Source organism: Oncorhynchus keta, chromosome 32 (genome assembly GCF_023373465.1).
Source record: "Oncorhynchus keta strain PuntledgeMale-10-30-2019 chromosome 32, Oket_V2, whole genome shotgun sequence".
In the NCBI taxonomy this organism is placed as follows: Eukaryota; Metazoa; Chordata; class Actinopteri; order Salmoniformes; family Salmonidae; genus Oncorhynchus; species Oncorhynchus keta.
In genome coordinates this window covers 21,694,215-21,719,881 of record NC_068452.1, presented here as the reverse complement: position 1 = coordinate 21,719,881, position 25,667 = coordinate 21,694,215, and the positions used below count along the sequence as shown (strand labels likewise).

Here is a 25,667-nt window from a genome sequence, read left to right as displayed (position 1 = left end):
AAGTTGCAGTGGGGGACTTGAAACTGTCTGATTGGGCCATGCAAGTTGCACAAAGGAAAAGTCAAGCAGCCTCTTGTAGGCGAGCAAACAGCAACAGTTATTCGCTCACCGGGACTACTGCAGAAGTTGTATCAATTATTCCGTTATTTATAGCCAAAATACCGATGCTTACAGAATATAAAAAGTATCTGTAAATGGCATGACTTTATCAGGTTAAATTGAGGAGATTTTTTTTATTGATCAGCTCACAATGAAAATGGATTTTCTAACGAGTTGTGTGACTTTTTTCGCACTGATCATGCCGTCAATGATGGTATCAGCGCAAGGGGATAATGGCATTGCTTTCCCGGACCACGGATTTTGCCAGCCTATTTCAATCCCACTATGCACGGACATCGCCTACAATCAAACTATCATGCCCAATCTGGTGGGACATTACAATCAAGAGGACGCAGGACTGGAGGTGCACCAGTTTTACCCCTTGGTAAAGGTACAGTGCTCGCCGGAACTTAAATTCTTCCTATGTTCAATGTATGCGCCTGTTTGTACAGTTTTGGAAAAGGCCATTCCACCCTGTCGCTCAATTTGCGAGAGGGCAAAGCACGGCTGCGAGGCGCTAATGAATAAATTCGGGTTCCAGTGGCCAGAACGCCTCCGGTGCGAGAATTTCCCCGTGCTTGGAGACGGGCACATTTGCGTGGGTCAGAATGAATCTACTGCCACTGCCCCGCCCGTACACATGCCAGTCCCTGGAACCCCTGGCGTCCATGTCTACTCCACATCAGACAGGCCTTTCCGCTGTCCATCTGTGCTCAAAGTCCCCACTTATCTGAATTATTCGTTTCTGGGGGAGCTGGATTGTGGAGCACCATGTGAACACTCCAGGAGCAGTGGAGGCTACATGTTCTTCAATGACAAAGAGATTTATTTTGCACGCATATGGATCCTCATCTGGTCGTCTCTGTGCTGTGCCTCCACCCTATTCACCGTCACCACCTACCTAGTGGACATGCAGCGCTTCAAGTACCCGGAGAGGCCCATCATCTTCCTCTCTGGGTGCTACACCATGGTCTCCATAGCCTATATCGCTGGCTACTTCCTGGGGGACAAGGTGGTGTGCAATGACAGCTTCACCCCAGACGGATACAAGACCATAGTCCAGGGGACCAAGAAGGAGGGCTGCACCATCCTCTTCATGATGCTGTATTTCTTCAGCATGGCCAGCTCCATCTGGTGGGTCATCCTCTCCCTCACCTGGTTCCTGGCGGCTGGGATGAAGTGGGGGCATGAGGCTATTGAGGCCAACTCCCAGTACTTCCACCTGGCAGCCTGGGCTGTGCCCGCTGTGAAGACCATCAGCATCCTGGCCATGGGGCAGATCGAGGGGGACGTGCTCAGTGGGGTGTGCTTTGTGGGCCTCAACAGCCTGAACCCCATACGGGGCTTTGTCCTGGCCCCCCTCTTCATCTACCTCTTCATCGGTACCTCCTTCCTCCTGGCCGGCTTCGTGTCCCTGTTCCGCATCCGCACCATCATGAAGCACGACGGCACCAAGACGGAGAAGCTGGAGCGCCTGATGGTGCGCATCGGGGTGTTCAGCGTGCTCTACACCGTCCCCGCCACCATCGTCATCGCCTGCTTCTTCTACGAGCAGGCCTTCCGCCACCACTGGGAGAGAAGCTGGGTCAGCCGTAACTGTAAAGGCTTAGCCATCCCCTGCCCCATGCAGTACACCCCACGCATGACCCCCGACTTCACCGTCTACATGATCAAGTACCTGATGACGCTCATAGTGGGCATCACCTCCGGGTTCTGGATCTGGTCTGGCAAGACACTCCACTCCTGGCGCAAGTTCTATACCAGACTCTCAAATGGTAGGCATGGAGAGACCACTGTCTAGGGAGGGAGGTCAAAACACGGGACTTGTTTTTGGACATTCATTTGGATGTTTTATAGTGTGTTTTTCTCCCTCCTATTTGTTTACTCACTGTCAGAGACTCAGTGGTACTTTTATACATTGATCATCAGATACTGTCAGTATTTTTATGGAACGTTGACACAATTTGTAAGAAGTCAAATATTGCATGACAAAATCAAGCTTTAGGGGGGGGGGGGGGGGGGGCTTGACCAAAGAACAAACTGTTCCTCACCTGAAGAATGGCCAAAACCTCAGAATGAACAAACAACCAAGGTGTTCAGTGGATGCCATGTGCTGAAGTGCTCTCTCTCCTCCCCCACTCTGTTCCTACTCCTTTTTTAAAGTTACCAGCCATAAAAACTCTCCAGTGTGAGTGAGAATCCAGCTGGGAATACAGTGAGCGGGGGAAGGAAGGAGGCCTGAAAGGACAGGCGGCCATTTTAAGAACGTGTGAGATGTAATTAAATGCAACTGTAAATAGGAATTGTAAAATATAAAATTATATATTTGTATTTAAAGAAAGGACATGTTTTGTTTTGTCTTCCGACAGCCGTAGTGCCTGGTTAACTCTAGCACCCCTTCTGAAAGGAGCCATAGACACACTGTCTCTTAGTGCTGTTTTCACTGGCAGTATGACACATACACATTTGAAGTTTCTCCTGTCAAACCCAGATCTGTAATCATTTTCCTTCTGATCTATCAGATCAGGGAAGCTGGGTTGTAGTAAAGGCAGTCTTTGGCTGTGCACATTTTCCCTAGCTTAGCCCTTCTCCTTCCTCTCGTCTCTCCCCCGCCAATTAAATCCCTTGGAGCTGAGCTGAGCTGAGCAGCAAGAGAAGCTGGGTGGTAGGGGTGAAGACAAGGCTGCAAGGACACTGGTCATGTCTCCAGGGGGGCGGAAAGCTAGCCCTAATTGTCAGTACTATACTCCATTACCAGAAAGTCACACCAAAAAGATCCACTTCTGGAGACTGTGTTTCTCAAACTGTTCAAATAATTATCTAGGAAAACAAAAAAGTATTTTGACAAAACAGAATCAAAGAAGAATGTGGTATTTTAATGTTGTGGCGTGAAAAGTGGTGTGAATCTGTCAACCACAAATGTATCTCACATGAATTGCTGGGAGGGAAGGGGATGGGAAGGTGACGACAAAATAAAAGACACATGATTGGATTTTTTTTGTTGGTATTGCTGTGTGTGTGTGTCCTGTGTTGTCTTGACTAGCAGGATTATTTTCTTGATCTTGTCTATTTCGTTTGTCTTTTGAATTGAAAAGGGATTTTGTTACCACGACATTACGTCTCAGGATGTGCTAATAATATCATAGTTATAGTATGGAAATGTTAACAATACAAATATGGTCACTGTCTGAAAGTGAGGGTTTGTCGATGAGGGTTAGAAAAGGGGGTCCCTGTTACCATATTGTTCTGTACTACAGCACAAACTATGCGGTGTCATTTCGAGAGCTACCGTTATTTCTTAGAACCGAGTGGTAACATGTTAATGCACAAAGATGTAAGTGAAGTTACAAAATGGTGGTCTCTGCCCAACTTCACCAGGTTCATCATAAATTCCCAGTTCCCCAATTTAAAGGACCATGAAAAAGGAATTCCTACATCAGTTATGGTTCAACACAAATATGATAGGGTTGAAACCTGTATGTCTTATGACCTGGCTTTGGTTGGAGTGGGCTTAGCTGTAGCTCGGTGTACGTTCCAGGTTCAAACTCACAATGCCCCCTTTGGGAACAATCCAAATGCTGGCCATTATAAACATCACTGTGCCTCTGTTGAAGAGGGGATCACATTTGGGCTCTAATGTATGTCCTGAGGCCACGCAGTTTCACGGGCCGGACCCAATACAATGGCCTCCTTCACTCCAACGTCGTTCAGCTACGATGATGAGGTGCTGTAAGAAGCCCTACTTTAACGTGCCCTCGTGTCTCACAACGCGTGGCTGTATGTATGTGAGCCTTGTCTGTCGGTAGACCTTGCCCGTCTGTCCGCATCTCTCTCTCAGCTATCTCTCTCTTGCTCTCTCGTGATGTGTGGCTAAAATAGGCCTCTACTCAAGAGAAGTCTCCCATCACGCTGCCCTCGCCAATGTGTTGACAGTTGAGTCATACCCCCAACATCTGTTAGCTCTCAGACTGTGTGGCGACTGCCACGAGGATGCATTACCCTGACGCGGCTCGCCAAGGTACAGGGGGTGAGGTAACGCTGGATACCTGGAATGACATACCCTTAGATGGAATATTAGCTACTATGCCAATAAGAACTTGAGCATGCTACTTTGTGTGTGTATATTTCTTTGTGAACATGGCATTCGTCTCTGCATGCGAGTGAGACGAAGGGAAATAATGGTGCTTGGCTTCACAGAGTACTTTATCGTTCAAGAACCTTTTTAAAGTAAACACAATATTGATCTGGAATCCCCCGAGTGATGCATGGCTGAAACTGAACCTCATCTGTGGTGATGTAATGAAATAAATGTAGTGCAGGCTGGAGAAAGGGGATACTCCCCGGATCCCCAACACCTCCAGCACGGAGGCTATGAGGAATACTTCCAAAACATACTGTAAGCATACAGTGCCTTCAGGAAGTATTCACACCCCTCGACTTTTTACACATTGTATGGTGATACAGCCTGAATTTAAAAAATCTAATTGAAATTTTGGGTCAGACAATTTTGGGTTACACACAATACCCCATAATGTCAAAGTGAAAATATGTTTTTACAAATGTATTAAAAATGTAAAGCTGAAATGTCTTCAGTCAATAAGTATTCAACCCTTTTGTTATGGCAAGTCTAAATAACTCCAGGAGTACAAATGTGCTTAACAAGTCACATAATAAGTTGCATGGACTCACTCTGTGTGCAATAATAGTGTTTAACATGATTTTTAAATGACTACCCCACACAAACATTAATCTGTAAGGTCCCTCAGTCGAACAGTAAATTTCAAGCACGGATTCAACCACAAAGACCAGGGAGGTTCCCCAATGGTTCACAAAGAAGGGCAGCTATTGGTATATGGCAAAAAAAAGAAGCATACAATGAATATCCCTTTGTGCATGGTGAAGTTATTCATTACTAATTCATTACACTTTGGATGGTGTGGCAAAGAAATTAACTTTTTGTTTTGAAAACAAAGCTTTATGTTTGGGGGAAATCGAACATATCACTGAGTACCACTCTTCATATTTTTAAGCATGGTGGTGGCTGCATCATGTTATGGGTATGCTTGTCATCGAAAAGGACCGTGGAGTTTTTTTAATGATAAAAATAAATGTAATAGAGCAAAGCACAGGCAAAATCCTAGAGGGTAACTTCACCTTTCAGCAGGACAATTACCTAAAGCAAGGCCAAATATACACTGGAGTTGCTTACCAAGACGACATTGAATGTTCCGGAGTGGCCTTGTTACCATTTTGACTTAAATCATCTTGAAAATCTATGGCAATACATGAAAATGGCTGTCTAGAAATGATCAACAACCAACTTGACAGAGCTTGAAGAATTTCTTAAAGAATAATGGGCAAATATTGTACAATCCAGGTGTGCAAAGCCCTTAGAGACTTACCCAGAAAGACTTACAGCTGTAATCGCTGCCAAAGGTGATTCTAACATGTATTGACTCCGGGGGTTGAATACTTATCTAAATCAATACGTAGTGTTATGTTTTCCATTAATTAATTAATTAAATATATATATTTTTTTCCACTTTGACATTATAGAGTATTTTGTTAAGATTAGTTGACAACAAAAAAAGACTAAATCCATTTGAATTGTAACGACAAAATGTGGAAAAGGTCACGCGGTGTGAATACTCTCTGAATAGCTCCTGCGTGTAAGAAAGGGATAGAATTGGATGACCAATTTCTCACCTAATCTACAACAAGACATCTACAGAGGTAGACTTGACGATATGCAGTGCTTGAACAGTTTGTACCCACTGAAGTCTGCCCTGTAAGAGAAAGAAGGTGCAGTGTATGGCATGGTACAGTATAAGTACCAGGATGGTAACAACTGACAGGTACAGTATGTGTGATTTAGGACAGCATAAGAGACCATGCCTTGTTGGGGGAAAAATAGATAAATCTACCTGTCCCACTTATGTTCTGCTCCTCCACACCTCTTTGTGCCTCAGCCCTAGCTCCTCCTGTCTTTCTCCTCCCTGCCCCCCTCTTCTCTTCCCCTCTCCACTCAGATGAATGGGGGGAATGCAGTGAGTCAGTGGAGCAGCGCAGAGTCCTTGGCCCAGTGACAGTCTCCTGTGAGCTGCCTCACTTCAAAAGGGCCGCTGAAACCCGACTAGCTCCTTGTAAACAGGGCTGCCTGGCCTGAAGGCACCGCTTCCTGTGCTTAACTCAACTTAATGGCTGGCTTGTTTGGCTTCTCGCTGAAGCAGAGAGAGAGACGAATGAGGAGAGAGAGAAAAGAGAAGGGGGGAGGTGGGGTGGTGGCAGGTAGAGTCTAAGATTGTTACAAGGGGTGGGCGGGGAGGGGGAATGGAAGGTATTTTGAAAAATTCGCTTGAATAGGGGTGTTTTTCTTCTTTCTCTCGAGGTAAAAAAAGAAGGGAATAAAAAGGAGTATCAGGACATAGAAAGATGTTCCTGCTATTTGTAAATCTGTGGAGAAAAAAAAGAAAGTATTTTCGGGAACCTGAAAATGAAACAGATGCCCAGATTCACTTTTCAGAATGTTTGAGTTTCGCCAGCAAAGCCCTGTTCACTTGATATTCTCAGTCAGGAAACCTGTCTGATAGCATGACCCAGCAGGGAGACTGCAGACCTTTACATGGTTTATACCTGATAGCTATTGCACATTTGTCCTTTTGTCCTAAATGTAGAGGTATGATGACTATCACCCTGTACACAGGTCTCACATTTATTACATAGAGACACATCTATCAAGCTAAATGTATTACAGGAGGGGGAAAGTTATTACCGATATAGACCAGATATTGTCTGTTTTCTGCGCGCTATTGACCAAGTCTCTTCTAGGTGGTCTCAGCTAAGCTTGTCTATGCTGTGGATGAGCTCTCTCTCTTTGTTGGTCTGAGATCTGCCATGCTGCCATATTCTCTCCTCGAGGGCAAGAAGGGACAAGCAGCGGATTGGGCAGAAAGAGAGAAAGAATGCTCTTCCAGAGAATGTTAATAATGGGATCTCACATCCCCCTGATTGAAAGAAGCCCTCAAGAGGCTGTTAACAAAGATGGATCATGTTGTTGGTCTGAAAAAAAAGAGACAAATAAGGGGAGTGAAAAAAGTTGCTCTCTGTGAAAAGTTAGCATGAAAAAAAGATGGAGAAAAGGTTAACAAAAAATATTTTTTTAAAGACCTAGACTTAGGTCTGTTACTCATCAAGTCTTGCTCTGATCTCAGAGAGGAGTAATCATGCTCTGAGCGCTTATGCTCAGTTAGTTATAGTCAGACATTAGCCCTGCTAAATGAGGGCAGTTTAGATTTTCCAGCGCTCCCTCCATATCTCTGGATCTCGTTTCCCCCTTGAAATCAAAACAGGAAGTCCAATATGTTCCCTCTCCTCCTATTCCCTGCATGGATTGCTTCCTGAGGCCACCGTATAGATTTGGGGGAGGGGGAAATCAGAGAGTTGGCAGGAGAAACGGAGGTTAAAATGTGCATTCTCAGTTTCTATGTTACAGAGGCACTCCTCTTCAATATAGTGGTAACCTGCTCGGTCACAGTGCTTCTCTTCGGGCAGACCCATTGCAAATGGCCATGAAATGCATTTCAACATTATGAGTGTTTTTAATGTCTTGTCCTGGTTTTATCAGTAGGCTGTGAGAGTCTTTGTGGACATAGTTGTAGATTTATTAGGCAGCAGTTGAAAAGTTCACAGATACCTTGGCTGGACACTATCAGGGGAAAAGATACACAGAAAATGAAGGGAATGGATATTTGGAAAGCCTACTCTCAACTCCTCGACTTTGGATGATCTTACCAACTGGCCACTCAGTCCATGTCCTGTTCTGGGGCTCAGAGGATTTGTAAGTTAACTACAGCAGTAGGGAACGGAACAGAAGCAGACAATAACTGTGGTGGCAGAGCCTCTGTTACAGCCGGCCTCACTTCCTCCACCCCCTCCTTGGCTCACGCTCACACACACCATTTGTCTGGGGTTTTATGACCCACAGAGTACACACAGGCCATTCAGAGGTGGCTTCAGTGAGATAGAAGGGTGGGGCCCAGGCTAGGCAGGCACACACACACACACACACACACACAGTATTTTAAAGGGGCTAACTATTTCTCTGTGCGTGCTTGGAGTAAACCACTCAGGTCCCAGGCCCTGTTGTAGAAAACCTAAGGGTGTGTGGTAAAGAGATTCTGGGTGAGTGTGGTAGAGAGAGAGAGGGAGTCTGGGGGTGTGTGGTAGAGAGAGAGGGAGTCTGGGGGTGTGGGGTAGAGAGAGAGAGGGAGCCTGGGGGTGTGGGGTAGAGAGAGAGAGAGGGAGTCTAGGGGTGTGTGGTAGAGAGAGAGAGGGAGTCTGGGGGTGTGTGGCAGAGAGAGAGAGAGGGAGTTTGGGGGTGTGTGATAGAGAGAGAGAGGGAGTCTGGGGGTGTGTGGTAGAGAGAGAGGGGGAGTCTGGGGGTGTGGGGTAGAGAGAGAGGGAGTCTGGGGGTGTGGGGTAGAGAGAGAGAGAGAGGGAGCCTGGGGGTGTGGGGTAGAGAGAGAGAGAGGGAGTCTAGGGGTGTGTGGTAGAGAGAGAGAGGGAGTCTGGGGGTGTGTGGCAGAGAGAGAGAGAGGGAGTCTGGGGGTGTGTGGTAGAGAGAGAGAGGGAGTCTGGGGGTGTGGGGTAGAGAGAGAGAGGGAGCCTGGGGGTGTGGGGTAGAGAGAGAGAGAGAGGGAGTCTAGGGGTGTGTGGTAGAGAGAGAGAGGGAGTCTGGGGGTGTGTGGCAGAGAGAGAGAGAGAGAGGGAGTCTGGGGGTGTGTGATAGAGAGAGAGAGGGAGTCTGGGGGTGTGTGGTAGAGAGAGAGAGGGAGTCTGGGGGTGTGGGGTAGAGAGAGAGAGGGAGTCTGGGGTGTGTGGTAAAGCGAGAGAGGGAGTCTGGGGGTGTGTGGTAGAGAGAGAGAGAGTCTGGGTGTGTGTGGTAGAGAGGGTCAAGAGAGAGGGAGTTTGGGGGTGCATGGTAAAGCGAGAGAGGGAGTCTGGGGGTGTGTGGTAGAGAGAGAGAGAGAGTCTGGGTGTGTGTGGTAGAGAGGGTCGAGAGAGAGGGAGCGCCCCTGAGCTGCTCCAGCTGTTGCCCAGAGTGGTTCTGACAGCTGCGTTACGGATATTTTGGGAGCCTGGAGTTCGCCTGGGATAATAATGGGCTTGATTTGGAGGAGAGAGGGGGGTTGATACATAGCCAGACACCACACTGTGTACACAACCATACCACTCCTCGGGCCATGGCACGAGTATAGGTTAACAATCTGGTGATGAGAATACAAACAGAGCAATGGGGGAATTCTTCTAGTCAATGTCATCATCTTCTATTGTGTAGTGCAAATGACTCCTATAATAAGAAACTCCAGCAACTTTTGTGCTCCAGGCAGTACATGAAACAGTCTAATACAACTCTAATCCAACCTGTATAGGACCCAGACAGTTCTGTTTGACTTGGTTTCCAGATGTTGTTGTCCTGACTCCCGTGGCACAGAGCCCTTGCTAAGACAAACACAAACACCAGTGGTCAGTTAGGTTGCAGGATTGGGGTGAAAGCACTTACTGTCCCACCTCAGTGCACAGGAAGCCCCCTGTCTGACATAGCTGTGTTCACTGGTTAGAGCTCGCTGCCTGGCCTTCTGAATCCGCCCCTGTCTGTATAGTAGATGTGTGGTGCAGCACAGAGAGCTGCTATGGCAACTCAACTGACCTACAGACCTGAAGCTGAGAGAGGGCGGGGTTCACGGTCTAGAATATATCTCCACGACTGATGTTAAGATTAAGTGGTTAGTTAGCGTTTAGGTTTAGGCTTAGGGTTCTACAATATAGGAAACTAGCGGCACTAGCCTTAGGGTTCTACAATATAGGAAACTAGCGGCACTAGCCTTAGGGTTCCAAAACATATGAAATGGAGCAAAGAGAAGACATGTTTTTTTATAATATACCCAAATAATTAAATTAGAAAACATTGAAATTTGACATGGTTGTTAAATGTCACAATTATAACGCTCATGTCATCTAATCACAATGCTTCTTTGGCATCTCAAAGTTGGACTAAGTTGTATACATCTGAAATGAAAGATACAGTATGTTCTATCCGTTCTATTTCTACAGTTCCTCTCCTCTGTGGTTCTGCAGGCTCTGGAACCCTTCAGGCTCCAGGTGATGACTCATTTCTTCGGCTCCTTTATGGCGAGCGTCGATCCCCGTTTTAATGGGAGCCTTCTTAACTGCTCTTTCAGAGGAATTTACAACCCTGGCCCTCACCGCTCGCTCACCCACTTGGCCCACGAGAGGGGAGGCAGGAGAAGGAGGGGAGCACACTGGCACATTGTCCTGACACAGCCAGGAGTGGAAATGTACCACCAGAAGCAAGGTGGTGGGACTGGCGGCAGGGCATGTGTTCCTGTGCATGTGATTGCGTGCCTGTATGTGTAAGTGAGTGAATGAGTGAGTGGATAAAGGAGAAGGGCTGGAGCTCTGTAGGTTCTCTCTGTAATTTATCCCTCCCTGTGCAGCGTAATCACTTCCATCTGAGCCCTGCCCAAAGAGAGAGAAAGAGAGAGAGAGAGAGAGAGAGAGAGAAATGGTGGAGGCGCCTCGTCAAGGAGGTGCGAGTTAAACACACACACACCCATATCATATGCACACACTCATAAATAACCCATATTCTAGCAGACACACAACACCCACTAATATACACATCCATTCTACATATTCTCATTCCAAAAACACTCAGCATAAGAGTTACTAACAGTAGAAGAGTCACTTTCTACAAAGCTTTTCGGAAAAGCAACAACCCCCTAACGTCATGTCCAGTCTCGCACCACTCATCAGATCCTTCTGGGACATTACTCCATTTGCTCCTACTAGCCCTCTAAACCAGTCATATCAGAAAAAGAAAAAGACATTTCATCTCGTTGAAAACTTTAGCCCACACTATCAGTACAAATTGATTGAGCAACTCTTAGCATTCTGTGGTTATGGTAAGGGCATAAGACCGCATTTTCTCATTTCCTTCCTTCAATCCTGAGGTTTTTTCTTCCTCTTTTTGTTGGGGGTGGTTCCATCTGTCCTGCTGCACATGTTGAGCTGTATCTTGGAAGGCCTTGGGGAGAGACAGACAGACTCTCCAGACCAGACGTTCATGGTCAACGTGCAGCGTAACTAATAATAATCACACACAACAAACAAAAAAAACAGGCCCTTCTGCACAGCAAACCCTCTGCCAAGCGGACCTCTCAGATAGATCTCCGCTGTACCACTGACCCCAGGGACCAATAAAGTAGGCCAATCCTAGTGCCGAATGAGGTCTTATCAGTTCTGTGTCGTCCTTCACCATCCTTCAGACCAGAGGCTGAATGAGAAGATGAAAAATAAAAGGTGAAAGGAGAGATGCCGTGTGATCTTATCAGACAGACAGACAGACAGACAGACAGACAGACAGACAGACAGACAGACAGACAGACAGACAGACAGACAGACAGACAGACAGACAGAGAACATTCCTGAAGCGACTGCAGGCTACATACAGGCAGTGAATAGAGGCCCCGAAGGCTTGCATTTAGTGGTGTCTGCTGCCTGCCAGTGCTGCTGGTTTGAACATTTCCTCTGAATCACCAGAAAAAGTATCCTAAATTACACCATGCCCCCCCTTGGCACACATTACAGTATTAAACATTCCGAGGAGAGGAGGTGCATGACTTTACCGAAGAGTTCTTCTATCTCTAGTGAGCAACATCCTCTGCTGCTCTTCCATCCCCAGTCACTCACACTGGGTTTTGAATGTCTGCATTCTGTGTCTGCCATGTTTCACCAGGCCATTTGGTCCAGGAGGTCCTGTTATCCTGGGTGGCACAGGGGGCAGCCACTCTGTCATGATTTTAGCACAGTTACAAATGTCTGCTCGTGCTAAATATGTGTTTTCTTCTGCTGGGTCAATATGTCTAATAATTAATAAGGGTCCTGAAATCCTACAAATTAGGGTTGCTGGCATGGGTGTTGGCTGAATTAGGGATTGGCAACACAATCCTCAACAACAGAAGACTTGCTGGGAGCCCATCCAATTTGGGGATGTTGAGTACTACTACTGACCTAGTTACTGACATTACAGGGGCCGGGGGCCGGGCCAGGTAGAGCAGCAGGCAGGCCTCACAGCAGACAGACAGCAGTCTCCTGTCTCCATCGAAGCCAGCCAGAGGCCCAGTGAGCCTGTTTCACTGTAGGCCAGGGAGACCAGCCTTCAGCCCAGCCCGCCGCCATCGGTCAAGCGTCTGGCTGACGTGTTACATTTTTCCCGGTGCCTCGGATACACTTGGATCCACTAACAGGCCGGGTGGGGTGCAGTAAGAGTGCTCGTAAAGCACTGGGCATAAAATTAAGGCTTGTTGTTCAGATGGAGAGCGATGGAGGTGGTGGAGCTGTAGCCTTAGCTGATCCCAGCTGTCTGAAGAAACTCTAATTAGCACCACCACACCCTTATCGCTTGGAGGGGACGGGAGCAAATGTTCCTAGTGAACCACCCAGGAACAACCGCCTAAATAACATGGGAGAATGACTGTGTGACAGGTGACCTCCTCACCTCCTGGACCAAATGGCCTGGTGAAACATGGCAGACACAGAATGCAGACATTCAAAACGACAACAAAAACAAATCGACTCAACAATGTGTGAATTCAAGCTGCACTGTTATTCTTACCTCTTTGCCTCCACCACCATAAAAAATCGGAACATTCCAGAAAAAACAACAACAACAAAACAACCAATCACTGATAACAATTCAATATTTGGAAAGACAATAGGCTGCACAGGATCTAAACTGCATTATGATGAGAGTCACAGCATTCTCCCCCGATTTACAATAGAATAGTATGGGCATTTATTGTCTTGACCGAAGCCAGTCCCTCCCTCTTTAACCTAAATTCTCATACACCTCTCTCTTCTTGACATCCCGAAAGAGCTTCATTCCCACGATGCATCCCACTAACTGATTAAAAAAAAAGATAATAACACAGTAAGTACAAGGATGCAACATGTGACCTAAGTAGGACACCTGATATGTTGTTTTACCTCTATGAGACCCAGTATGATGCAGGCGGCACCCAGCCACACCAGGTTCCTCTTCAGGGACTCTTTGATCACCTGCACAAAGCCCTGGAGGGACAACACACACACACACACACACACACACACACACACACACACACACACACACACACACACACACACACACACACACACACACACACACACACACACACACACACACACACACACACACACACACACACACACACACACACTGTGTTGTGAAACTTCTCTTCCTGTGACTAAATGAGCTGTTAATGAACTGTCTGTCCTCCGGGGGCCACAGTGTCTGCAGTCAGTCACTCAAAGAACCAGCTGATATATATTGACCGTGTTTAACTTTATCCCCTCAAGTCCCTGCTCCTCTTACTTGCTGAATTGCAGACCTCCAGGATCTGAGCTAAGCATGACTAAAAGCTTGTTATTATAGGTTTTAGTGAAAAGGCATTTTAGATAAAGCCTCATTACTCTTTAGGGCCCTTAAAACCTCTCATCATTGTCACAGCAATTCCCATATAGGGAATCATGATCACCTTTCTGTTAACCTCATCTAAGGCCTTTGTAACCACCTCGCCCTTCCCTGTGCTGGTTAACATTGACCCTCTGGTAGATGTTGTCTGTGATGACGACATTCACACAGGCCACAGAATCCGCATGGCAACAGGAGTGTGACACAAAACTAATATGCCCATGAGAGCCCTGCAGGAGCCAGTCAGTGTAGTTCTCTGCACCACAACAACGGAACTGAAACACACATAAACAAACTTTGATAGTGTATATCACAGAGGCCATTCCCCTGGTAAGGAGTGAATAGCACGCTACTCACTGCATGTTGTAGGTCATCGATGGCAACCTTATCCCTGGGGCTGTGCTGCATGATCACCTCGTTAACTTTCAGGGTGATCCTTCTCTCCACCTGCAGAGGGTGCAGAGGACACAAAAAGCATTTTCACCCTTGTCAATCAAGCAATACTAGTTGAATTCCCTGGAAAACATACAGTCTGTAGTAGATTGAGACAGCTGGGCAAAGAGTCATATTTACCTTGTTTCTGAAGACATAGAAGAGAATCCCAGACACTGAGGATCAGCATTAGGAAGTGTGTGAACTACAGAGTACAAACAACCAAGATGTTACTCTCCAAAAGCAAAATGCAAACGGTCTGTCAGACAACGCCCTAATGCTACCCAGGAAGGCCAGCAGGGAGACGATGATGCCCACCGCTATGAGGAGGATGGAGGTGTGAGACAGGCCCTGGGATATGTGGGTGAAAGACTCCATTTCTGTGTAGGTTGGCCGAGACATTGCCCCGACCAGGTCCAGGACCAAGCCAGACACCTGGTGGAACATTAACACATGCCATATAAATCACAGGTTAGTCAAACAACTGTAGTTTTCTCAATATAACCTTTAAACCTTTTTAATGGTTCACTCTAGAGCAATTGGAGTAAGTCAGGCACATATGAGTCAGTGGTCTAAATATCAGAGCACCTGCCCAAATGTGTTCTATGAAAGTGTCCAGGACAGAAAGTGGTGTATATTTGTGCATTTTTTTAACCTTTATTTAACAAGGCAAGTCAGTTAAGAACAAATTATTATTTTCAATGATGGCCTAGTGGATTAACTGCCTGTTCAGGGGCAGAACAACAGATTTGTACCTTGTCAACTCTGGGATATGAACTTGCAACATTCCGGTTACTAGTCCAACACTCTGACCACTAGGCTACCCTGCCTCCCTAGATAAGAGTGTTTAGGAGGATAAAGAAGAACTTAACCATTCTTCAGAAATATTTTCTTCCAAACTGAAAAGTATACAGGAATTTTGAAGTCCACGTTCGATATTTCTCATTTTATAGTCACTTCTCGATATTTGTACAACTTTGCCTATACCTATATATTTTTATGTACTATATCAGTTCGGTTTGGTACACGGGAACATTTTGGACTTCTTTGAATCGTTTTGACCAATACGCAGATCTAACTCTCCTGAAATTTGTACAAACACCTGGAATTCTTGAATAGGCGGCTCAATGAACACAGCATTTCTATAGCTCCAAATGTCTATATTACTTGTCAGAGCGAGAGAGAGACGCAAAATAAGTTATCAGCAACACGATTTGGATCAAGCAAGTGGACTGTATCAGCTTGGCCTAACCTTGAAATGATCCGGTTGACATCATCACTACAATGAACTGTAAAACATACTGGATATGATGGGTGTCGTTTCATGAGTTCACCCAGTTGTTGGGATACTGTAACCCTGTTACATGTCAGAGAGAGCTGAGTCTCGAAACGTTGATCTAATTGAATTGAATAGAAATAGAAGCAAACGGGAGCTGGGAAGAGTATTCAGGGTTCCCCTCTCTCTCGTTTTTTCTCGGACAATTATTTATGACGGACTTGTTTTTGTCAACGGTCCAACACTCGGACTGTCGAAACAAACAGTTTAGACCGGGTAAAGTTGACCCTAGACGTTGATCTTGGGCCAGTTTCGTATTTCCCCTACTAATGATTAATGTTAGGACTGGGGAAGGGGGAGCTGTTGATCCTACACCAGCCACGTAGCCTACTGAGCGATGCAAAGAGCTTTTAAACAGTTTCACCCGGCAGTAAGTAAATCTGACTAAAACGGCAGAAAAAAGCCGTACGAGATGCGGTGCGTCATCGTTGCTACTTGGGTCACAGTTGTTGCGCGTCACATTCCACACACACACGGAGCAGTACTATTGGTTACATTTACACTTCGAAATTCCATCCTTTGTCCATTTGGTACATGGTGGAATTCGGGATCAGAGGCCCTGCCACCTCTGGTGCCTGAGGCTTGGCTCTTTTTCCATCTCTGGCCTATGGCCTATTGAGGATCATGCTCTTTTAAGAGGTTGGTTAAATCTATTTATTGTTTAACAATAATCTCCCTTGTTCCACAATAACACATTCGTTTACCATTTCCAAACATGTTTTCAAAGTATTATTTTGGTAAATTTAGGAATTTGTTTGGTAGTGGTATTGGGTTATGTGAGATTTTGATAAATGAGACCCCCCTTGTTTTACACCCATCTGACTGGATCCACTACCACTGTCTGGGTTACCAACTCAGTTCTTGATGCCTTCTTGCTTCATACCTATTCTCCAAGGGCACCACCTGAAGCCTTCCAGTTTAGTATAGGCCTATCACTTTTTAGTCCAGCCCTCAGAGGCAGGTGCAGCTCACCTTTTCTTCTGCCAAGCAGTCATATCATCAAACAATGGAGGAAGACAGGAGCTGGAAAGAGGCAAGTCAAGTCACATACACCTGTAGGGCATGATAAATCACATAGCTATGTAAATAAGGATACAGTCACCATGATGTTTTCTACGTAATATCTCAATACCTTATTCTGGTATGGTTCTTACATTTACTTCTATCACCCATCTCCCTCGTCTATATTGATATATCAATGTTGTGTTTGGGTACATTTGACCAGTTGTGGAAAAGTACCCAATTGTCATACTTGTGTAAAAGTAAAGATAAACTTAATAGAAAATGACTCAAGTAAAAGTGAAAGTCACCCAGTAAAACACTACTTGAGTAAAAGTATAAAAGTATTTGGTTTTAAATATACTTATAAGTGTGTGAATTAGACCATTTTCCTGTCCTGCTAAGCATTCAAAATGTAACGAGTACTTTAAGGTTTTAGGGAAAATGTATGGAGTAAAAAGCACATTATTTTCTTTAGGAATGTAGAGAAGTAAAAGTTGTCAAATATATAAAGTACATCTACCTTCAAAAAACGACATAGTATGTTCAAGTATTTTTACTTCAGTACTTTACACCACTGAGGTTTACTTTGCTAGTGACATTTATTGGAGGGGTTTGTTCTCTCAGGAGGCCCAGAAGAAGGTGTCAAGCTTCCTAGTGAAGCTGAGGCTGAAGAATCCTTTGCAGATTACTGATAACAGGTCCAGTTCGGAGTCAGAGCGAGCTAACGCTGAAGTTCGCCAGGGGGCAGTCATGCAGTCTTCAGTACAGGGCAAAGCTCTCCGCAGCACGCAAGGAACTATCCATAATAACTCACCGCAGCACTCCCCACCCACTGGCACTGATAAGAGTTGCAGGGGGGCAGAGGGATCTACATCCCCAGATAACATTGACAGCGACAGGAAGAAGATCATGTTCCCACTCCTCTTCACCAAGACAGCCGTGGCTGGGACCACCACCAACCCCCTTCTCACTGAGAATGACCAGCCCAGCGGGAAGCTTTCTGCCAAGGCAGAAAAGGCCCACAAGACTGTGATGGTGGCCGGTATCCCAGAGGAGATTGGTGTTGGAGCTAAGGTCATGCAGAAGACCTTACCGGTCATATCCAAGTTAATTTGGTCACGGCCCAGTCCAAGTGAAGAAGATGACAAAGTCCAGGGCAAAGTCAAAGACTTCCACAAGACCAAACTAGGTGAACAGAAAGAAGATAACGTCCCACCAATAGCCAAAGAACCCCGGAGAAAAGGGTCCTCCCATGGAGCAGAGCAAGGCAGAGGCAGGGACTATAGCAGGAGGAAGGAGCCCCTCTCCTACAACATACAACACAGACTCAACCAAGCCATGACAGATTCAGACAGACTCAAAGCTAGAGAGGTCATCAAGAGAAGCGGAACCATCCGCTGTGAGAATCTCCAGCAAAGGCCCAACCGACAGAAGCCAGAGTTGGAGCGATTCAAACCCAGGGATATCACCAAGAGGAGGGCCATCATTCCATGTGATGAGCTGCAGCAAAGGCCCCATCAGCCAATGCCAAAGCCAGATAAAGCTGCCCTGGTTAAACTCCCAGCGATTCCACGGTGGACGGGCTCCATCTCATATGAGGAGTACCAGAAGCTGAACCAGAAGATGCCAGACAGCACCATCAACACAGAGGACCTGGAGGAGTTCTTAAACTCACTGTCAGTACCTACCCTCTGCTCCATACTTACTATTCATACCTATTCTATTCCCCACAAATGTCACCGTTATCCCCTAACATCACTATCTGCTTGTGCCTGTTTGACTGTAGTGGCATTACTCATATTGAAGACCTGGCAACTACGGTGCCTGACGATCCCCTGATCGATGCCCAGTCTGATGGTAAGTAGCACGCATACTGTTAGCCTGTCTTATATTGTCAACTAATATTACCTACCAATACAAAAACATTTTTGCAATGAATTAATTGACGATCTTCTATTGTACATGCATTTTGAAGTGATGTTCCCTATGTTATGGGCAACAATCATATCTATTGTCTTTTCTGCCCCATGTAGCCTTCAAAGAAGTCTTTGAGCAGTTTGCAAAGAGCAGTGATGGCTCTCTCAATGAGGAGGGCCTGGCGTCCACGCTGGACAGAGTGGGGATCAGTATCAGCCCAGAGGAGGTGAAGAAAGCCCTGCAGAAGGCTGACTACGACGGTATGTTTCTGCCTCAGTATCTGGAATTACCCCAAAATATAACAACGTGCTTTCCATTATAAACATGTTAGAACAGAATACATACAAATGGTTTGTGTCCCAAATGGCCCCCTGTTCCCTATATAGGGCGTGACATTTGTACCCATATAGGGCTCTGGTCACTATAGATTGCCATTTGGGGTGCAGCCATACACATTCCCTTCGCTGACATGAGTTGACAGGCTGGCTGACTGGCTGTTTTTGTTTCTTGGCTTCAGAGGACGGAGAGGTGGGGTTTCAAGATTTCCTGCATGTGATGGCAGACAGCCAGCGCTTCTCCAAGTGCTTGAAAGGTGAAGATCCCCGACTAAGATGTTGCCTTGTTGACTTAAATCAACTTAAATACGTAAATATGAACATACGACTCACAGAGCTGCCATAGCGTTTGTGAGACTGTATTAAGATGGTGCTTACTGTCCTCTCTCTCACTCCGTTCTGAGCTGAAGGAGCGGACCCATCCCAGTCTGGTGAGGTGTGTGAGACAGTGTTTTACAAGGCCCTGACCAGGATGATGGCTGCCGGTATCCTGTCCAGTGGTACTACAACAGAGATAGTACAGTAAGCCATTCTAAGTCATGCTACTTTCTTCTCGTGTATGAATAGCCGGCCGACATCATGTGACGCTATACATGAGTGTGTACTAACAGTATTGTTGTCAAAGATTATGTAGGGTTAACAATACCTTTTCAGGGATAAAGCAAAGAAACAACTTTTCATTGCAGTGTCTTATGAATTTTCAATAAACATCTGTTTACACAGAAATAATACATTCTTGTGGTCAGCTGTGTCAGCCATATTTGACTGTCCCCTACCTCTGACCAGGTACTACCATAAAAAGACTCTGAGGCTGATCCGGCAGGCCGTGCGACCAGACAGGGAGGATGGGGACCATGTTCTCACCTACTACACCAAGGGAGCTCATCTCATAGGCCTGAAGAGCAAGCAGCTCCTCAAGTACATCCAGCCAGTGGGTGAGCGAACACATGATAACACCCAGCACATACAGTACTCCTTTCTCCCTCCTTCCTATATTCATATTGAACTGCTTCAGCTTTCATACTCTCCTCGTCCAATTTATATTGATTGGCAGAGGAGTGATGAGGGATTGTTGTTGTTTTGATGTGCAGAGACAATTGCCCAAAGCCAGAAGGTGAAGGACAGCCCGTACTTGAGGTGTCCCAGCCTGAACGTGGCCTACACCTCCTGGGACCCCCGGCGCATGTCCCTGAACCCTGCACAGAGGGCCAAAATGGGCCACGTGAAGTCTGTCAAGACCTGGAAGACCGCTGAGATCGAGGATCGCATCAGACAAGTAATTTAAAAAAAAAAAACATTTTCACATATTAAATTATGTGAGGAAACATAGAACGGCAGCGAAAATATGTTTGCTAATCTTCTTGTATTTGTACCAGCTGTCAATCAAGCACCCCGGGATGGAGAAAATGGAGATGATCACGCCTGTGAAGATGAAGGTGAACATGTCCATGAAGGAGAGGGACCACCTCACTTACAATGAGATCAACCAGATAAAGCAGATGGTAAGACGGGATTTGAACTGAATGTATGACAATATTGATGCAGTCAGTCCCACATTGAAGCTCTCTCTGTCTCCGTCTGTCCAGTCCAAATCAAGTCTGAAGGAGTACCTGAAGGACCTGACCCAGCTGAAGCGCAGGGACATGTGGATCTCCTGGGGCTCCCTTCAGTGTTACTGTGCCCTCCACAGCCGAAAGGACTTCCCCAAAACCTTCACCACCTACTCCTGGTCCTGGAGCGGCTGTCGCAACATGATGGAGACTGGAGACCTGGACGCTCCCTGTAGGTCCGCCCTATGCCCCCATGTAGCCAACCACTGGAGCCCATTGCCAGGAAGCGGCGTGCCTCGTCCAATCAGGGAGGCTAAAAAGAGAAGACCCTGGCGGCAACCCCGTTGACAGGAAGAGCAGTACACTGTAGAAAAGAGGAATAACACCAATAGCAATCATAACAATACTGATACGATCAATTACTTTAACCACAAAGATCCCAGCCACCCCCACTTCCTCTGACCACAGTCTCCACTCCCCCACCCCTCCTGATCCCAGTCCCAGACTTCGACTAGAGCGGCTGTAGTTATGAGTGCAACAACCCCCCATGTTATGTGTACAAACAGGACCGGCCCCCTAGCTGATCTGTTGCTCTGGGCCTAACTTACATTAGCCCGCCCCTGAGGCCCCATGAGAGGGGGAGGGGGATGGAGGAGAGGACATGCAGTGTCTCCCTGCTCAGCAGAAATAAACCCATCATCCCTGAAAAAAATAGCAGAATGAGTCAAACGAGTGTCACTGGTTTGTTTGAAAACTGCACCGTGCAAAAGTGAGGAGGAGGAGGGATAGGTAGGGAGGGATCTGGGGTCGGTCTGCATGAAAACATTAAGGGAACTGAAAGAGTGTTATGGAGAGGGGGAAGTGGCAGTGCTTTAGATGTTAAATAGAGCTAAATATGTAAATAAATATATGTTGCCTGGATGATGTGTCCAAACAGTCATTTCCAATAACTCCCACATCAAAGAGCCACTTCTCCACTCTAGACAACCCATATTAACATCAGTCTATGAATAAATCTAAGGGTCCTACAAGGCCAGGACTACTCATCCCCTTGGCCTGCTCCAACTAGCTGGGTTACACTATAGTCTGCCGATTAAGTCCCTGACTGGTCCAGGTCCTGATCGGGTCCTCAACCCTGATATCAGGCCCAATTGAGGAAGGGATCAGCGCTGGTCTGATCCATTCATTATGATCGGTCTCAGTCTGATGTTAACCAGACATGCCTGAGCACACACACACACACACACACACACACACACACACACACACACACACACACACACACACACACACACACACACACACACACACACACACACACACACACACACACACACACACAGCGTACGTTAGCCCTCCGCCTGGCTCCCATTAAGAAGATGACAGGTAATAAAATAAACCACAGTGAAACAGGGAGCTCTGTTGTTAAAGCTGTTGTGCTTGCATGTGTCTGTGCATTTGGCGACAGTGACACTGTTTACTTAGACTACGAGCACTTGGCCTGATGGCCCCTGTCATCCTGTAAACCAGATGCTTGAGCAGTTTCCTTCTCCTCTCTCGTGTTTACTGTATGCCGAGACCAGATAAGCGCTATTATGGCAAACACAACAGTTTGGGCTCGATATTTTCTCAGCCAATTGGATAGTAGGACAATGGTCCTGCCTGGGAATCTCACCATCTTTTTCTCCAAACAAATCGATCATTGTTTGGAAATGTAAAACTAGGTAAGGCTGGCCCGTGTCTGTTTCTCTGGATGTCATGGGGAAAGAGAGAGGGCCCCCTAGTGCCTTTGACTGGTTCCTAAAGGATTATTGTAGTTTGACTGAGACCACCTCTTCAGATGGTTTACCTCAAGGGGGTGCCAGTGTATCAGCCCGTATTGTCTGGTTCAGTCGCTTCACTTCCTCAGATAAGCTCATTGACTTGATAATGACTTTAATTTGTCTCCGTCTTGTGATAACGAAGACATATATTTGATGGTCTAATGAATCTACCCTTTAGTAGAGTAGTTTATTAACTGTTGATATGAAGTCATAATATACTGTAGCGGTCCTGAAAGCCCTTTAAAATGTTACGCTTCAAATTCCTGGTGTCAGATCTGTCAATGTCATGTCTGTAACATGATCTTAATGTTGTCAATGATGTTCACACCAGGCTCTTTGGCTTCCGAAACCACTTCCTTATCCTCACCAGATGTTATTTCCACAGAGGAAACGTCTATTGATGTGTTGTTCACTAGTCAGAGGTGAAGTCCAAGCAACAGCAGCATTGTGCCGGGCTTCCGCCTATTCATCGGTCCTCTCTCAGCTTTCATTATTACATTCTGTATCTCAGAGCCTTCGTGTTATTCTGTTATTCTCTCATTCTCAGTTCTCTCTCTGTACCTACTTAGTGAGATCCTTCTCTTTCAGTGGGTGTTCCATGACTTAGTAAACGGCGACGACGTATATCAGGTACACATTTCCAAAAATGTGAAAACGGCATGAAGGCCATTACCAGATTGTTAACCGTCAGCTGCCTATCTGGCTTCTGTCTTTAGAGACGTTCCTTTCAAAGTGACCCAAAGCAGCTCCAGCTGCATGTTTATCTCCAGACACATCGAGATGATGTTTAGACCGAAGAGTCACACTCAGCCACCCGAGGAGAGATATAAAGGCCATTTGGACGTATCACTGGAACCGTACATTTAGATAGAGGGAACGTTAAGACCCCGCATGCCAGCTGGGTGAGAGAGAGTAGGCCTCACTAAGGACAGACACAACAAATGTAAACCGTTTAAAAGTCATTAAGTCAATTGGTGTCATTGGGGCTGTAAAGTTTAGATTGTCTGTATGGATGCGGCACCCTCCCATGAATTACCCAGGAGCCTCTCTGTCCTGTCTGTCGTTAGAGGCTCCCGCTGATGAATGAAGAAGTATCACCCTCTTTCCTCATAACGAGCTGCTTCCAGCATGACTTGCCAAATGTTTCTCCAACTCTGTACTGTATACTGTCCGTCTGTCAACACTGTTCTGATTCAAACTCCTGTGCAGGCTTTTGTTTGGAAGCCAAATTTGGTTAGGGAGTACAAATAGTTTTTTATATTTTTTTATTGTGTCCTGCATAATAGGGCCTATATGAATGGTCCTGTGTATTAGCAAAATTGAGCACTTCTCGCTCTAGCGTCTATTTCGGATGCCAAATTAGATGTGTGGATGTGTGCACGGTCTACTCTGTGTGTGTGTGCGTGTGTGGCCTCATATGGAGTGTGTTGTAGCTGTGTTGTTGGATGAGGTAATAGGTTTAGGCATGAGGTTATCTTATGGATTTATCAAAGAGCCCCTATTACCTGGTTGACTCACACTCTGGAATCTGCCTGCAATCTGGACTCAGGGGTAGACGTAACATAGTAAATGAAAATCCGGGACACTCAAATGAATATGATATGTTACATTTGGTATGGTACGTATTCATTTGTGGATGTCCATCAATCATTTCGTATGACATGTTACGAATTACAATTCATATTATATGTTACGAATTACCATTTGTGTGATATGTTACGAATTGGAATTTGTACAATATGTTCAGAATTTGCCATACGTATATGTTACGAATTCCAATTGGTTGTGGCTAACGTTAGCTAGGTGGGTAGGTGGCTTATGCTAATGTTAGCTAGGCTAGGGTTAAGGTTAGGAGTTATGTTAAGGGTTAGGGTTAGCTAACATCCTAAGTAGTTGCAAAGTAGCTAAAATACTAATGTCCGTGATGAGATTCAAACACGCAATCTTTGGGTTACTAGGCGTCAGCGTTGTATACCAATCCATCCACCCCTATCAACCACCCTTCTTTCATTTTTGCCTTAAGTAACCTTCCGTCTCATTTAGCCACACCAAACGTAACAAATCATACTAATTGTAGTGTCCCGGATATTCATCTACTATGTTACATCTAGTCTATTAGACCAGCCTGGGAATCTTTAGTGCCCTTCTAGTAAAGCGTCTCAGCTTCACCTTCAAGTTGGCTTGTGAAATAAAACGACAGACTGCCCTATCTATGAGGACTGAGGACACAGTGTTGAGTAATGCCATTCATATTCATCTGGTAAAAGTCTTACGTCTAAATCCTAGTGGATCCCACTAGAAGGACTTCTAGGGAATCTACCTGCCTGTACACATGGTCTATTTTTATTACATCACTGTCATTCTAGTATAAATGTGATGGTTAACAGAGTAGTTTAGCATGCACCTCCTAGCAGCACACCTTGACACATGCATACCATCCATAGTCTCTGCTTTATTTCAGTTACTGAACCAATGGGTTCAGTAACTGAATTTGTCTTAGGTTGTCAAAGTGTAATCTAGCAAGAATGTACTTCTATCACAACATGGTAGCAACACCACCTCGCAATGTTTCTCTCTCTCTAATGCGTTTGCTTTGATAATTCTTATCCCAGATTCGACAGAAACCCAAACAGCCCATCTCATCACAGACCTTGAACATGGCAGTCGTTCTGTGTGGTTAATGATGTGGAATTTGGGAGGGTTGGAGCAGGGATGGAAAGTGAGGGGAGCAGAGTGATATTGAGTGAATGATCTACCACAGTATCACTGCATAATGGTACCTGAAATCAGGGCAGTGAAACACAAATGCTCTGTGTGTGAGAGGGATGCAGAGGCATTTAAGCTAGGTATTAATAAGTAACTCTATCCGTAAAGGTATCAACAGTTCAGTGAACAGTTTCAAGAACTACGATAGGCAAACGTCTAGTGTATTTGTTGGTGCCAGTGCAGTACACTGTGTCACAAGGCTGAAACACAAGACTTACTGTCGCCGGTTTGACATATTGTGCTGTAGTGTACTGGCTTACTGTGCTGTGTGAGAGAACTGACTAGACCTACATTAGGTCATACTACTATTACCAGGGATGCTCATAGTAATAGTGTGTACAGTAAATGTACTGTAAGGCTTCTTCTCTACTGAGCCCGAGGGAAGGGAACGCAGAGCTGCTGGTTGCTGCAGTAGCAGCCACTCGTTCTACGGTCTGTGTTACCATGGACACGGCTCACTGTGGAAAGATCTCTAGTGGCTGTCTCTCTCTGGGATTTATGTTAACTGTTATGGGGGCGTGGCTGTTGTGTTCAATACTCTCACCCACCGGTGTGAAATTATTCATACAGTACGTAACATAGATGTCACACACACATCCAAAGTTCAGTCTCTGCACTGATAAGTGAGCACTCAAACAGTAAGACAGGTGAATGTGAACAAATCAAACACTTGACAAAGCAACCTTTGGCTGTGTTTATGCATGGATAAGCTCTCTCGTTCTGTATAAGTGTGTGTGTGTGTGTGTGTTTCTATTAGCTGTGGGGTTAGTGAGCATAGGGGGTGGGTGGGTGTGAGAAGGGGACAGAGATACACAGACACACTGATAGGGACAAAGTGAAAGGGAGAAAGAG

General features: G+C 45.8%; 2 protein-coding genes and 1 long non-coding RNA gene across 4 annotated transcripts; 2 read left to right on the top strand and 1 right to left on the bottom strand.

Annotated features, from left to right (window-relative positions):
• Positions 1 to 2,122, top strand: LOC118365274 (frizzled-2-like). Its single transcript, XM_052490895.1, has one exon. The coding sequence runs from the start codon at positions 251 to 253 to the stop codon at positions 1,898 to 1,900; it is 1,650 nt and encodes a 549-aa protein (XP_052346855.1). The 5' UTR covers positions 1 to 250; the 3' UTR covers positions 1,901 to 2,122.
• A 10,411-nt stretch (positions 2,123 to 12,533) lies between these two features.
• LOC118364739 (uncharacterized) lies at positions 12,534 to 14,552 on the bottom strand. Its single transcript, XR_004821646.2, has 4 exons — positions 14,228 to 14,552; positions 14,012 to 14,101; positions 13,168 to 13,251; positions 12,534 to 13,084 (listed from the first exon to the last, which is right to left on the bottom strand). It is a non-coding gene; the product is annotated as an uncharacterized LOC118364739 (long non-coding RNA).
• A 2,137-nt stretch (positions 14,553 to 16,689) lies between these two features.
• On the top strand, positions 16,690 to 25,573 carry LOC118365273 (uncharacterized). Of its 2 annotated transcripts, none has more exons than XM_035747365.2 (9): positions 16,690 to 18,100; positions 18,211 to 18,281; positions 18,458 to 18,601; positions 18,859 to 18,933; positions 19,087 to 19,198; positions 19,463 to 19,611; positions 19,768 to 19,952; positions 20,053 to 20,178; positions 20,263 to 25,573. In XM_035747365.2, exons 1-9 carry the CDS (start codon positions 17,175 to 17,177, stop codon positions 20,572 to 20,574), a joined length of 2,100 nt encoding a protein of 699 aa, XP_035603258.2. In that variant the 5' UTR covers positions 16,690 to 17,174; the 3' UTR covers positions 20,575 to 25,573. The 2 variants fall into 2 exon arrangements, with proteins under 2 accessions (XP_035603258.2, XP_035603256.2); XM_035747363.2 differs by having other exon boundaries at positions 19,081 to 19,198.
• The last annotated feature ends 94 nt before the right edge of the window (positions 25,574 to 25,667 follow it).

Bases quoted from the DNA above. Each gene is read 5' to 3' on its own strand.
- LOC118365274 (XM_052490895.1), top strand. From the start codon at position 251: ATGAAAATGGATTTTCTAACGAGTTGTGTGACTTTTTTCGCACTGATC.
- LOC118365273 (XM_035747363.2), top strand. From the start codon at position 17,175: ATGCAGTCTTCAGTACAGGGCAAAGCTCTCCGCAGCACGCAAGGAACT. The intron at 18,101-18,210 runs GTCAGTACCTAC...GTTTGACTGTAG, and splicing joins GAGGAGTTCTTAAACTCACT to TGGCATTACTCATATTGAAG. The intron at 18,934-19,080 runs GTGAAGATCCCC...CTCCGTTCTGAG, and splicing joins CTTCTCCAAGTGCTTGAAAG to CTGAAGGAGCGGACCCATCC.